The sequence below is a fragment of the Cucurbita maxima genome, unplaced genomic scaffold (genome assembly GCF_002738345.1).
Source record: "Cucurbita maxima cultivar Rimu unplaced genomic scaffold, Cmax_1.0 Cma_Scf00010, whole genome shotgun sequence".
Classification (NCBI taxonomy): Eukaryota; Viridiplantae; Streptophyta; class Magnoliopsida; order Cucurbitales; family Cucurbitaceae; genus Cucurbita; species Cucurbita maxima.
The window spans coordinates 3,891,793-3,906,758 of record NW_019272026.1 but is presented as its reverse complement, the minus strand read 5'-3'; the positions used below and the strand labels follow the sequence as shown (position 1 = coordinate 3,906,758).

At 34.0% G+C, this 14,966-nt stretch overlaps 1 protein-coding gene and 2 long non-coding RNA genes across 6 annotated transcripts; 2 read left to right on the top strand and 1 right to left on the bottom strand.

Annotated features, from left to right (window-relative positions):
- Window positions 1–2,810: 2,810 nt before the first annotated feature.
- LOC111485326 lies at window positions 2,811–3,969 on the top strand. 2 transcript variants are annotated; one of them, XR_002718651.1, is made up of 2 exons: window positions 2,811–3,102; window positions 3,395–3,969. It is a non-coding gene; the product is annotated as an uncharacterized LOC111485326 (long non-coding RNA). The 2 variants fall into 2 exon arrangements; XR_002718652.1 differs by having other exon boundaries at window positions 2,811–3,134.
- Window positions 3,970–9,153: 5,184 nt separating this feature from the next.
- LOC111485196 (probable serine/threonine-protein kinase PIX7) lies at window positions 9,154–11,767 on the top strand. Its single transcript, XM_023131964.1, has 7 exons — window positions 9,154–9,623; window positions 9,825–10,144; window positions 10,243–10,378; window positions 10,450–10,583; window positions 10,645–10,768; window positions 10,929–11,617; window positions 11,686–11,767. The coding sequence occupies exons 1-6, from the start codon at window positions 9,503–9,505 to the stop codon at window positions 11,369–11,371; spliced, it is 1,278 nt and encodes a 425-aa protein (XP_022987732.1). The 5' UTR covers window positions 9,154–9,502; the 3' UTR covers window positions 11,372–11,617; window positions 11,686–11,767.
- On the bottom strand, window positions 11,306–13,399 carry LOC111485327. Of its 3 annotated transcripts, XR_002718655.1 has the most exons (5): window positions 13,082–13,399; window positions 12,760–12,883; window positions 12,558–12,657; window positions 11,881–12,055; window positions 11,310–11,389 (listed from the first exon to the last, which is right to left on the bottom strand). It is a non-coding gene; the product is annotated as an uncharacterized LOC111485327 (long non-coding RNA). The 3 variants fall into 3 exon arrangements; XR_002718654.1 differs by lacking the exon at window positions 11,881–12,055 and having other exon boundaries at window positions 11,306–11,389; window positions 12,760–12,888; XR_002718653.1 differs by lacking the exon at window positions 11,881–12,055 and having other exon boundaries at window positions 11,306–11,389.
- Between the last annotated feature and the right edge of the window lie 1,567 nt (window positions 13,400–14,966).

Below are 14,966 nucleotides of genomic sequence, written 5' to 3'. Positions count from 1 at the left end.
ATCTCTACTCTTACATTTTCTTTCCTTTTTTTTTTTTTTAAATAAATTTGTACTTTCAAACTTTTAATATAACAATATTTATCTTTTAATTTTTTTTTTTGAAAATTCACTAAAGAAAATTAATATCATATTGCAAAGTTATTTTTTTATTAATCAATTTTAAAATTTTAAAACTTTAAATTAATAAATTTGCAAGATTTTTATATTAAAAGTTTGTCATTAAAATTAGTGAGTAAATAAATAAATAAAATGATATAAACGTAGGAATTGCAACATTTATGGATTAAAGATCGACTTTTTTTCTTATAAAAATTGAAAAGTATGAACACGACTCTCCACAATAGTAGTATAAGTTCTCATAGCCTTGTTTTGTGCTTCCTTAAAAGGCTTCATACTAATGGAGAGATTATTTTTTTATTATAAATCGACAATCCTTCCCTAAATTAGTAGATGTGAGACTTTCTATCATCAAACAAATTTAATATTTTTAAATAAATGATCGTCTCACCTTTTAAAAAAATAATATTAGATTAGTGTTTAAGTAATTAATGGGGTTAAGGTCAATGATTTGATGCACGTGAATAAAGCGAAAAAGATATTAAGATAATTGGGATATATAATAAGAATGGAGAGTAATATTAATTTGTTTAAAATGAAAGAAAAGGGAGGAAAAAAACAAGATTAATAAGCTGGCGATGTCCACCACCAACCACTCCAAAGAAATATATTTATTATAAAGTATGGGGTCCATTATTATTATTATTATTATTATTATTATTATTATTAAAAGGAAAAAAGAAAGGGGAGTTTGAATAATGGCGGTGATATCAAATCAACCAAAATATTTACATAAAGCCATGGGATTAGCTACTCACAATATTATTAGAGTGAGTGACTAAGTTAGTGTTCGCCAGCTAATTAATTTATTAATCACAATTCAACCTGTTTATTAATTAAATATACCTCACACCTTGCTCTTAATCCCTCTCTTTCAACCTCTTTATTCATTTATTTTGACCAAACTATTTTTTTTTTTAATTTTTTTAAAAAGTAATTAAAGATAAAGGGTGACCGAAACTCCTCCCTATAGTTCGAGTAAGGATCTGGAAGAATTTTGTTTCCTTAGTGGTTATTCTAAGGAAAAGGTGGCTTTTGACCGCTCGGTCACTCTCTCCTTCCCGAGTCGAGGCATAGCAGCTCGAAAGTTTGTTTGGTAAGAAGACTCAACCTTTTCGGGTTGGGATTGATAAGTAAACTTCCCCTCTTCTTTCTCTTGGACAAAGAAATGATCTAGGCTTTCTCTTTGAATAGATTTATTTTTAGTAAGTAAAAATAAAATGATTTTAATTGAAATTACATACTTTATGTTATGAATTGATATCAACTTGGAATCTATAGAAATCACATGGGTAATTTAATTTTTGTTTTAAAAAACCTTATTATAAAGCTATTATGAAAATATAATTTGATGAATCATAATGTAAGATTAATTTATGAAGATGTAGAGGTAAGATAGATATAAAAGTGTGAGGGTGGCATGGAGGGGGTTGGAAGTGGTCCGAAGCGACAAAGCGACCTCCGTCCTGGAAAGACGGGGGTGTACTGTCACACGCACACATGTTCCCACTGTGGGGTCTCCCCCATGTGATTACACCCTTTCTTTACCCTCCCTTTGGAATCACCCAAGTTTATGAAATAACTTCAACGGCTCCGTTATTTATTTATTTATTATTATTATTATTACTATGAGATATTTTGTAATACATGATAATAACATTAATTTATTAATTAAAAAATGAAAATATAATAAAGTTAAATAAGGAAATTTTAGCATTAATTTGTCCTTATTCACCCATCGTTTTCTCTTTGCTGTTTTCTCTCAGGGGACCCACCATGCGTAACCTCAATTTATTGGAAATTTGAGCATTATTTATACTAAAAAGCAATGTAAAATTATTACATCATATAACATATAATATGATTAAATTATATTATTCAACGGAATTATTATTGGGTGTTTTTATAATATTTATCCCATAAACAATTCGGAAAATATTTTAAACGTAATAATTCAAACAGATAGTGTTACGAAAAAAAAAGAAAGAAGAAGCACATGGAATCATGATGGTCATTAAGGCCACCTCCCAAAGCTCACATCACCAAAGCAGTGTATCTACGCGCTAGAAAAAGCGCGTGAAGGTGGACTTTTCATATCAGAAACGGACAGATCTAGCGTGGGACCGAGCGCCCTGTCCCCACAATGCCAACCACCACCGTTAGATCCGGAAAGCTGCCATCCTAGCCGCACGTATAATTATGACATACTACAACAAACATACGTCGTTCCACACGAATTTTGTCAGGTTTTTATTCTTTTTTATTTTTTCCTTCGAATTTTTATAAATTCAATGTTAAAATATCTCACACTACTAAAAAAAATAAAAATAAAAATTTATTAATAAATCTCAAAATTAATTAATTTTACCCAATTTTTTAATAAAAAATTACAGAAAAATGTTAATATAATAAACTAAAATTGTTTTAGAGTGGTTAATTATACCAAATATTATTTAAAATATTTTTCGGGTGAAGTACAACAACTAAGACGGTTTTTTTTTTCCTTATGGTAATCTCTGTAATCCCTCAGAATTAAGTCCAATATTCTTCTCGGGATTGGTGGGTAAAAAAAAATAAAAAATAAAAAATAAAAATAAAAATAAAAATAAAAATAAAAATAAAAAAATAACCTCTCTATTGAATCTCTTATAAATATCACCTTCTTCTTCTTCCCCTAAAACCTATCTCTCTAGTTTCTCACTCCTCTCCTCCAGTCTCCGCCTTCTCTCTAGGGTTCGATACCCTAATTTTTCTTTTCTTCGTTCTTCAGAAATGGCTCTGTTTGTATTCTTCCACAGCTTTCTTGAACTGCATCTTCCTGAGCCAAATTCGCTCCTCTCTCTCTCTCTCTCTCTCAAAGCGTTCTTTGTTCATTAACTTTTGCGGTTCAATAAAGCTGTGGGAAGATACAGACAAGGTCAACCAAATCGGTAATCCACAGCGAAATTCGCCGCCTACAATGACCTTCAATCGCCGGCGCCGTCGGTATATTTCTGTAACTTACAAAATCGTATGATGTAATTTTCCCCTTTCTTAAGCTGTTTTTGTGCGTGTTTGTTTGTTTGTTTCTTAATTTGCCTTTTCAGAAACGGTAACTTTTAGGTCAATTTCTCCCTGAATTTACTCGGAAATGTGAGGTTTCAATTCGATTTCGATTTAATACCTAATCTTCTCCGTTGATAGCAGAAACTATCTTGAATGGATTCAAGCCTGTTTTTGTTTGTTTTATTCTATTATTATTATTTTTTTTTTTTTTTCACTGTGACCCCATGTGTAGGTTCGATGGCAGGCAAAAACAAGTTTGTGTGAGAAAGCTTTAAAGCCATATAATATGCCTTTCGATGATGATGATGATTAATGTATAATTGAAGCAGTTGGTTTCATTTCATCAAAGGCTATGGATCTGTACTTTTACTGTGCCCGTAGATAAACCAACAGTTTCTGATATTTTAGTGCAGCCATAGAATGGATGGAGGTTGCAGGCTATAATATTTTTCCCCACTTTTTCATCCATTTTCTTTTTGTGAGTTTCTGAAATGTCAGATCTGTGTAGTGGTGTAGTTGAGTTGAATTATTAAAGAGGAGAAGGATTATTCTGTGCAGCAGAGTAAATTTGAAACACCAAGTTAATTCCTATTGTAATGAATGCTCTATAGGTTTAAGGTATTTGGACCACTTATCAGAACAAGCCTTTAATTGGCTCTTTTTTAGCTTCAAACTCCTTCAATGCACACCATACAAACCCCTTTTTTTCTCATCCTGTCATCTTCACCTATCATATTCACTTTTAATTTGTCTCTCTTTTGTTCTTTTAGTGATTCATTAATGCATAAACTTTAGCTTCTTTTCTTATTACTCTCATATGCATAGAGGCCATCAAGCCATTACCGTCTCTATTGGTGCGAGACTTTTGGGAGAAGCCCAAAGCAAAGCCATGAGAGTTTTATGTTCAAAGTGGACAATATCATATCATTGGGTAGAGTTCTGTTCATTTTCTTAAGTTTACTTAATGTTTAGTCCTAACTTTTAAGATTATGCCGGATAAATATGTAAACGTTGAAAATTGCTTTAGTAATTCTCTCTACTTTACCTTTTTATATATAGTAAGTTGGTGAAGTCTCCAAGCGTTTTTTTGTTCGGTTACAAAATTGAAATAATGGGTCTCGTAAAATAAGCACCTTTTAGCTACATAATTGAAAGTTCATGCATCCGCCATTAAGTTTGATTGAAGATAATAAGGAAAGTATGAATAAAGTATTGTCTTGTTGATGCATTGAGAATGCTTGTGAGTACGAGTTAATTGAAAATATTGCTTAATTTAATTTCTCTGTGAATTTTAAATTTGGATTTGTATAATAAATTTAATGATCATAAAGCGAGGTGTAACATGAAATTAAGGGTTAGCATTTAAAGAGCTGTTGAATGTAATGTAAATGAATTGTTAATGTAATTATTATTATACGAGCAAATCATAAGCCCATACCCCTATTTCCTTAATTAATTAATGTTTTACAGGTCATGCATCCAACTATCTCATTAACAATTATGATGAAACATTCATTTTTTGTTTACTAATTTTTATTATCTTTTTGTCCATTGGATTCTTGTGTGAAACGCTCTCGATCTGTCGGCATCTTTAGCTTTTGGGTGAGGCCTTAAAGTTGATAGGTCACCATTATTTATTTAAACATGCTTATGTTGGGGATTATTTTTGTCTCATTTCTGTGACCAAATTTCAACAACAGGGTTTGGATTATTTGCTTGCCTCCCCTTGGTTTTTGTTTTCATTTCTTGTGCTTTGTGGGCTTACAAATTCCAATTTTTTATTTCTAATTAGGTTTTAAAGTTTTTAAATTTGTTAGATATCAATTAATAAGTTTTTAATAAATTTAACTTTAAGGGTCAAATATAATTTCATTTTGCTGTGTTAAGTATCATAAAATATTAGGTTTGAAACTTTAGTCAATACTATGACGTAAAATTTAAAGGGATTGTTTTGTATAGGTATAGGTTTGTTTTTTATTTTCAATATGGTTCATTTGATCATACCATTCGTGTATAATTTCGCATATACATAAAAGTACATCCCAAAAGTTTGTTGTATCAGGTTCCAAGTACGCATAAGCACACCATTACATTTTGAACGAGAAAAAGATTTTTGAGTCAAAATACATACACATATATATATATAGAAAATGATGTGAAAAGGATGAGGAGAGAGAGAGGATGGTGACACAAAGTGAAAAATTAATACAGAAGTAAAAAAAATCAATTTATACTTTTTTTTTTTAATTATTGAATCAATTAGAAATTGTAACAATATAATTTATATTAATTATTAGTATTTACAACTTATTATATTTTAATCTCGATTACATAAAATTATTCTTATAACCAAAATTTAACAAAATAAGAAGAAATGTCATACATGAATCTTTATAAATAAGTGAAAAAAAAAATAGAATGAGGAATGCGAAAACATATAAAGTTCGACTACTACAATTTATTTTTCATGAAAAATATGGTAAAAGTCCTAAAATATTAATATAAAGCATGAGACCAAATATGGTTAGAGAGGAGAATAAAATATTTTTTTTTATGTAAATTATGCGATAGAAAGAGTTTTAAAACCAAAAAAAAAATAATAATAATAATAATATATTAACGGTAAGCTTAGGTGGTTTAACAAAGAATTTTAAAGACAAGACTCTTAAAATGTAACAAATACAGATGAATATATATATATATTAAAGGTATGATTTTGCAGATTTTGGAGCCTGTCGCCCCCATGCACCAGCCGCTTGATGATTACTTTGTTTGAATGGCAGCAATTATGCATAGCAACATGACCTTTGTGCTTCTCTTACAGCAGAGGCAGAAGCAGAGTGTTGTGTACATAAAGATGAAGATATGAACATATAATTGTAACGTAATACCTAGGTGAGGCCAGGCCAGGCGAGGCGAAGTTAACGAAAGCGCGCCATGGTTTCCTTGAGCTTTCTTCCTTCTTGCAAGAAACCAGAGAAAGGAGAAGAAGAAGTCTGTACAATTCTGGATTCTCTCTCTCTCTCTCTCATGAATGGATGCACCCATGTGAGGGTGATATATGGACACATATTATTGTCACATGATGTGCGCTTATATGTTACCCTCTCCAATTCTGTGGGCCCATTCTACTCTCTATTCTCTTGGGCCTGGGCCCTCCCTCTCTCCCTATGTGGCCCACAGCCCACTAATAATTTACCAACAACTAATAATAATAATAATAATAATAATAATAATAATGAAAATTAGATTTCAGACTCCTGCCTGACACCTCCACGTCATCCCCACCTGTTGTAAGACTTCATATTCCGGTGTTTATGTTTATTTATGATCCCAATGCTTTAAATTTGAAGAAAATAATAATAAAAAAAATTAATTATTACTATTTCATTGAATTTGCATTTACTTCTGATAATATTTATATTTAAATTTAATCTATGCTTTTCAATTTTTAAAAATTAAAAAAAAAAATAAATAATAAAGGTCACGTCTCTCATATTCCCAACCCGGATAATCTGGTATTTGTATCCATGAAGATACTATTCTGACTCCCACTTACCCTTCCTCCAAATGGCCCCACCTCAAACCACGGGCCTTATATACCCTTCCATTTATTTATTTATTTATTTATTTCCAATTTTTAAGGGTTAATCGACTGTATTAATTAAATTTTAATTTGTTATATATATATATATATATACATACGTGGTTTATTGTTAAAATTAGTGGTAAATTAATAAAAATTGAAATTATTTGCTCGTATCTAAACTATAAAATCGAAATAAAAGAAAAGGAAAAGGAAAAGGAGGGTTCGTGGGTAATATTCGGGTGTTTGTGATAGTAGAGTAAGAAGAAGTAAAGGGGCCCAGAGGGGGAGTACCTAGTAGTACGTGTTCAGATTAGAGCGGCCCAGTTGTAACGTCAAATGATTGATGACAAGTCTGGTTATGATGAACCAGCTTCTGCTGCGCTCTATGTATGTAACAGTTTTTTACCGTACGTTAAAACCATAGTTTTTCATGGGTTATTTACATTTTTACTTTCCATACACTTCATCTACTAAACACAACTAGATATTCTATCTAACTCAATCAACCCTTGTAGTTAGGGTTAGATTAGTTCGGGTTCTCGAGTTCTTAGATTCAATGTACACATCTTTTCCATACCCTTGCGTTATTGTACTTAATGTAAAGCTGTAACATAATTTAATTAGTTAAGATATTTATCAATATTCACTTCTAGTTATCGTTAAATTTAATTTAAATATTTAAACTAGGGTTTAATTTGGTATTTTCTACCAATTAGAGTATTGGTATGAATTTTAATAGGTAGATAGCAACAGTGAATTTGAAATCATTAATGATAAATTAAATTAATACATTCTTATCGAAATTAATAACAACTGAAAAGGAAGTGACAGAGGCCGAATGTAAAAGCCCAGTTACTCATCTTAAGACCCAAGCCCACAATAATTATCCCAGGCCCAAGTATAGCACTAGGTTCGTGTGGCCCAAATTCCACTGGGCCCATATTATCCGACGGCCATGATTTGATTTCCTTTTTCGAGTGCAGATGCGGATATGAATATTTTTATTTTATTTTTTGTCAAAATAAATAACGAAAATACATCAATATAAACTTACAACTATATTTTAAAATTTTTAGTGAATAAAGTCTTAAATTAAAAATTTATTATATTTGTCCCATATGATAGTGTGACTATTTCATATGTGTAACGAGCACTCGATACAAGCCTAATAAAAATCGAACACTCGTTAAAATTATGTATTTATTGGGCTAATAAACGTTAGTGTCAATGTGTTTGACACATTTTATACACGAACACGTTAACCAAACTGAAATGTCTGGGTCTATTTTGAACCCATTAGAATATAACAAGGGAACTAAGAAAGTGATAAGCTACGAACAATTATTGTTGTCTTTGTCGAGCTTCCATACGAGATAAATAGAGTGCATTTATGTTGTGTTTGACACAATGAACCCATTCCAAGCATGATTGGAGAATGATGGTTGTTATTATTTAAAAAGGAAGTAAATTTAATAAAAATGAGAGAATATAATGACTTCTTAAGAAATAAATATTTATCCAAATATATAATACCTTAAAATTGTTTTATTTTATTAAAAAAGAAAAGATTGCGCACGCTCGTCGAGGTGGACTCCCTGACACCTGACAGTGATCCTTTGTAATGAATAAGTTTTGTTTTATTAAAAAAAAAAAAAAAAAACACATACCAAAAGAGAGAAAAATGAAAATAAGAATAAAAAAAAGAGAAAAATCTAGCAATATTGGAGGGGCAAATTTGTCTTTTACACTAAAAAAATTATAATTATATATATTTTTAATGTAATTTTTTGTATTTACAAGAGCAGGAGCAGAAGAAGGCTGAAGAAAAGGGCGGGGAAGGGAAGGGGCAGCAGAAAAACCCTGGCGCCGCATCACAGCCGCTGGATGTGTCGGGCGGAGTTTTGGGTTCTCTGGTAATTCTCTTTTGCGCACTTTGGAGTTCTGTAAATGGGTATTTGAATATGGAGTGGGGGATCGGAAATCGGACCCACAGACCTGTGTGGGTGCCAATGGGTTTCACTGCAAACTACTTTCCGATCCAACAAGGCCTCTGTCAAGTTGCGATCACAGCGCACAGAGTGAAAATGAGAGAGATTTTGATTTTGTATTCCCCCTTTCAATCACTAATCGACTGTGTTCTTCTAGATCCCACCCATTTTGGAATATATCCACCACCACCACCATTTTCGTTGCACGTTTGTAGAGAGATGGAAATGATTTTGTTTAGATATGCTCTTGATTGGATTTGACTGGACGTTGATTAGTTCCCAGATTTGGTTTCACCTTTATCACTTTACTTTGGACTTCTTCAAAAGCCTCGAAACAATAGAGACAGTATTCTTTGCTCACGACTCCATCCTAACAATCCTCAACAATGGATGGAAATTGGAATATGAACTTATTTCCAATGCTTTGCTTTTACAAGGAACTATTTGTTTACAAAGACCTCTCTGATTGCCAAAACTTCCATAGACAAAGTGTTTCTGGTAATTTTGGAGCGATCCCATTCCCCAAACAAAAGGTGGTGGCGTTAAAAGTTACTTTGTACACACTGGGATGATGGCGATGATGATGCCTGCAATGCCCAACAAAATTCCTCTCCTTTTCTCTCTCTTTTCCTATTCCTTTTCGCATCCCTTTTCTGTCTTATCTTCCCCATAATCGTGTAGTTAGTGCTTTTGATTTGCTTTCCTTACGCTATGATAATCACAACCCATTTGAGCTGAAACTAGCTAGCAGCAGCTTGAGGGTATGGAGAAAAGGTGTGGTTGTTGGGCTGTTTTGACTCGTACTGTTTCAGGTGTTTGCAAATCCTCTGCTTCTAAAGACTCTCCGAACAACATTCCTCGAACCAGCCTAGTTTATGATTCTGGTAACCCTCTATTTCTTTTTCCATATTCGGTTTGGATTCTATCTGGGGTGTCAAAATTTGTGTTTATGCAAAGCTCGAGTCCTTTGGTTGTCTTCTCATGTTCATCTATGGCTAAGTTTATTTATCCGAACTAGTTCGTTTGTAGGCTGTGAAAAGAAGACTTATTGTTCTTAAGAAGATACTGACCTTTTGTGATTGCAGCTACCGAAACACGGTATTTGAATGCTAGCAACAGGGAACTCTCTACCTCGAATGAAGCTGAGCTAGCCTCTGATAATGCCAATCCATCACCATCAGAGAACAAATCAACAAGCAAACTACTTCAGTTCTCTTTTCATGAGCTGAAGGCAGCAACAGGAAACTTTAGACCTGATAGCATTCTTGGGGAAGGTGGATTTGGATTTGTCTTTAAAGGATGGATTGAAGAGAATGGGACAGCCCCTGCGAAACCCGGAGCAGGAATTACGGTGGCTGTTAAGAGCTTGAAACTAGATGGTCTTCAAGGCCATAGAGAATGGGTGGTTAGTAGAACTTTCTGCTTTGGGTTCGTGAAGGCTTACTTACCTTATAAAGGGGACCTGTTGGGGAGTGCTAACGTAAAATATTTTCTTGGTTACAGGCTGAGGTTGTCTTTCTTGGACAACTTCACCATCCAAATCTTGTTAAGCTTATAGGTTACTGTAACGAAGATGATCAACATTTGCTTGTTTATGAGTTCATGAGCCGTGGAAGTCTGGAAAACCATCTTTTCAGAAGTAAGAATCTCTATCTCTTAGTTACAGACAAGGTGTTGGGGTACAGATGCTTATATTCATGATTGGTGCAGGGACTATTCCTCTTCCATGGTCCAATAGGATTAAGATTGCCCTCAAAGCGGCAAAAGGATTGGCCTTTCTTCATAACGCCCCAGTCCCTGTTATCTATAGAGATTTTAAGACATCCAATATCTTGCTCGATTCGGTAGGTTCCAAATGTTTTGAGTAATTTCTTGATCTCATTATACAATGACATTTGTTTACAGGAATACAATGCAAAGCTTTCAGATTTTGGCTTTGCGAAAGCAGGGCCTCAAGGAGACAAAACACATGTTTCTACCAGGGTAATTGGGACGTATGGCTATGCTGCTCCTGAATATGTAATGACAGGTAGATATCTGTAGAAGATGTTCTAACTTCGATGACACCCCTTTATGCTAAATCATTTGTGCGAGCCTTCGTGGAGGAATTTTAGTCGAAACCGAGAATTGAATCTTAAGTAATGACTGATATCTGACATAACTTCCAACTTTTGTTGATTTGATCACAGGACATCTGACGTCGAAGAACGATGTTTATAGCTTTGGTGTTGTGCTTCTTGAGATTGTAACAGGGAGAAGATCCATGGACAAGAAACGTCCGAGTGGGGAGCAAAACCTTGTGTCATGGGCTTGGCCATATTTAGGTGATAAAAGAAAGCTATATCATATAGTTGATCCCCGCCTGGAATTCAAGTATTCCATTAAAGGGGTGCAGAAGGTCTCCCAGCTTGCTTGCAGTTGCCTGAGCAGGGACCCGAAACTACGTCCGACCATGGACGAAGTCGTGAAGACCCTGACTCCGCTGCAACATCTCAACGACCTTGCCATCCTAACATCTCACTGCCGCTTATCTTCTTCACAAGGGGGGTGCAAGAAGAAACCTGAAGGCCTAACCTACTCCCAAAACTTCAGAGCTTCTCCATTGAACATCGGAAAGCAGCATGTTAGGTGATCCATCTCCAAATCCTCTCTGATAATAAAAGGTAAACAGAGATCAGAAATGTTCATGTTTAGCATTCCAGAGGTTGATTAGGAGAGGAAATGCGAAATATTAGCTTTACTACACAATTAGATCTTCCTTTGTGGGCCTGCCTTACCTTGTAAGTGACTTGTAACTTTAGGTAGACAAGACCTTCCAGTGCCTTGGGTATCATATTTGCAGTGTCTTTCTTAAACATCTATGGGAAATATTAAGCTTTCCTTTCTATGAGGAATTCCATTCTTAGTACGTCAAATCAAGATTTTTTTTTTTTGCATCGTTTCTCAGGCAAGTTATCACCATAGATTTCAATCAGCAATGGAGAATAATAACACTATATGAAGATTCTAATCATGTTTATTTCTTTAATATGTCCCATCACAATAAATTTATTAACGAATCATATCTGGCTTTAATCGTTTCACCAATCATTATTTTAAAAAGATTCATTAATACTAGAAACCATGTAATTGAAGGCTTACCCCCACAAGAGGAAAGTAGAAGTTGGTGGCAATTGATGTTCATTCCGATACGTGTAGATAGGCAATGATATTCATTATTTCAGATTTAGAAAATGTATCAATTCCAGATCACTTGGGCATTTTCATTGACATTCTTCCTGTACCTTAGAGACCGATCTTGTAAAGGACTATATTTCTGGATTGAAAGAAAGAAAAGTACAGTCTTGACTGGCTGAAATGAAATGAACTTCATACTGTTTATATTATACCAAAACTTCCAATTCAACATCAGAAAAAGACCCATCTGACCACTTTATAATAATTCACACGCCCAAAACCATATGACCACTTTATACCAGAAGCCGTTCAACCCGCTTACCTTGCTCTATCTATTTATTCTTTGATGGGACATCTCAAACCCACAGAGTCTTGCCACAAATTAAGCTACACGGTTCACAAAATGCAGCAGCATGGGGGAATATATAACTAGTTAATTACTCGATCAAATACAATACCAAACTCAATGTCACAAACAACCGACAGAAGATAAGTTTAAGGAATTATTTAATAACTAAACTATCTTTTCAAGTTTTCAAAATTTGGTTGGATCTTGAAAAAAACTCTAAAAAATGGATGATAACAAGAAATTTATGGATGAGCTTGTAATGCTTATAGCCTAAACAGCCTTCAGGGAATACCTTATCAACATCTCTGATTTCAAACTGTTTGATACGTGATTTGTCGTCGATCAGCTTGTAATGCTTATAGCAAAAGCAAAAATGACAACGCACATGTGGCCTGCAATTGAACTAAATAAACAATTGAACACACTTTCATTTTCAATTCAACATATTAGATTAATATGCGCGGTTCAGTACTCCAAATCCCCCGACAGCGTACCAAGAAATCTTGTCATCTTCTTTATTCATCGACATTCCACAGAAAACACTCTCCACCGCGTCTCTAACTTCTGCCACCGTCGCCGTCCTTGCAACTCGCACCTAGGACCATAGGTCCTGACTTTCTACGCTACCATTAGTAATTAAATCAATTCAGTCCAGTCCAAGGGCAGAACATCCAAACGTTTTTTTAATAGCATTCTCACATCAACATCAAAACATTCCCGACTATACTCTTATCAGATCACTCACAAAAATGTTCGTCTAACACAACAAAATTTGCAACAGAGTTATATATGAACCAATACAAATGGAAAAATTACCGAAAGAAGAGCCGTCCAATTTTAGCACGGAGAGGAGGAGGAGGAGAAGCTGAGGCGGTAGCTTCTTGTAGCGAAAACTGTTGCTCCGAGTAAGAATCCGAAACATAGGGCTCAATACGAGACATGAATCGACCTGAACTCAAAATTTCAGGAACTAGAAAGACGAATAATGGAGAATTGGAGTTATGAATTGAAGAAGGTGTTGATTTTTGAAGAGCAGAGCATGGAAGTTCAAATGCAATTTTCAGTGAGGTTTAGGGTTTCGAAAAATTGCGAAGGGACATTCTGGTTTGTTCGTTGGTTTAGCTGTGAAAGCGGGAAGCGATTATTTTCTTTTTGTACCTTTTTTTTTTCCCCATATTCCACGTAATTAAACTATTTTTGCATCTTTTAAAAGAAAAAAAAAATTAAAATCGATTAAATACAAATTTAAAAATTTAGAAAGTTATTAAATAAATTTAAATATTAAAATATCTATTAAACAGTAATTTAACCCTTATGATCCATTCAAAATGAATATTTATGAAATATTTTAACTTAAGTGTAGAGGTTTGTATTTTAAATTTATATGTAGAAATTATAAATCAATTTAAATCATTTTTCTATTTCATTCAAATATTATAATTCGATCATATATTCTCTGTCTAGTATTAAATTTTGATATATTGTGTTATTTTTCAACTCACCAAACAAGGTCAAGAAAATGTATTATTATAATTGAACTACAATTCACATTTTGTATATACTATATTCATGCATGCACATGTGTAGACATAGCACAATTAAATACACAATTAAATATAGTAGCAAATCATTCATGTACCTGAGTTTAAGTTCGGTGATAAAATAAAAATCCGAACACTAACCGTCTCTTACGATCCGTTCCAGATGAATCTAAAATATGTTTCGTTGATGACGATGATTTGTTGGCCTATAAGGGATAGTGAAGAAAGAAATAGGTGATGGTCGAAAAATAAACCAATATGAGCATAGTTAACTAGTTAAAACATGCATTCTCGATAAACGAAAGGAAAAAAAAAACAGGGTTATGAAATTATACAGAAACCCTACACACACAAAGAGAGCAACATGATACAAAAGTGATATTGGCGCGGCTCAATCAGAGATCGTACTTCACAGTCCTTGTGAAATTCGTCGTCAGATTGAACCTCACCAACATCGCTTTTGGATTTTGGTATCGATTTCTCTTCGGTTTCATGCTTCTCACACGTCTATATCTATCTATCTATACACACACGAGAGGAGAGGAGAGGAGGAAGAAGAATGATGAAGCTGCAAAACCCCAATAGAGAAGAAGGGGAGGGGAAGGAGAGAGGTTTGAAAGCAAAATCTCTTTTTGGGTATAAAAAGGTGTCCACTTACCAACCAAAAAGAAGAAAGAATTATTGAGTGAAACACTAGCAGAAAATTGGACCCATTTTGAGGCACCAAAAGGACAACAAAATGAACAACTTTTGGGTATGTTTTTGTTTTAGGTAGGGCAAGTCAAATGGAGTAGGAGGAGGTAGGATACTGAAAGCCATTGGACGCGTCATTTTCTTGACACGGTCAGTGTCCTCGACCATCGTCGCTCTGTTTGGCAGCATCGGGGCCGAAAAGGGCATGAAAAAAGGGAGTAATGAAGAGAAGTAAGAGGGAATGGGATGGCATATAATGGGGTTTTTGTAGGGTTTTAAGGGCGTTGGGGGATGGGGAAGGAGAAGGGGTTGAAGAAGAAGGTGAGGGAAATGATTTGAAGGGTTTTCTTTTGTTTTGGTCATGCTTGGTTTGTACTCAATTAAAACCATACTTTCTTTTCTCTTCTGCGCATGCATCTGAAAATATTCTTCCACCAAAAAGCCCTTTAAAATCCTCAACAAAAAAA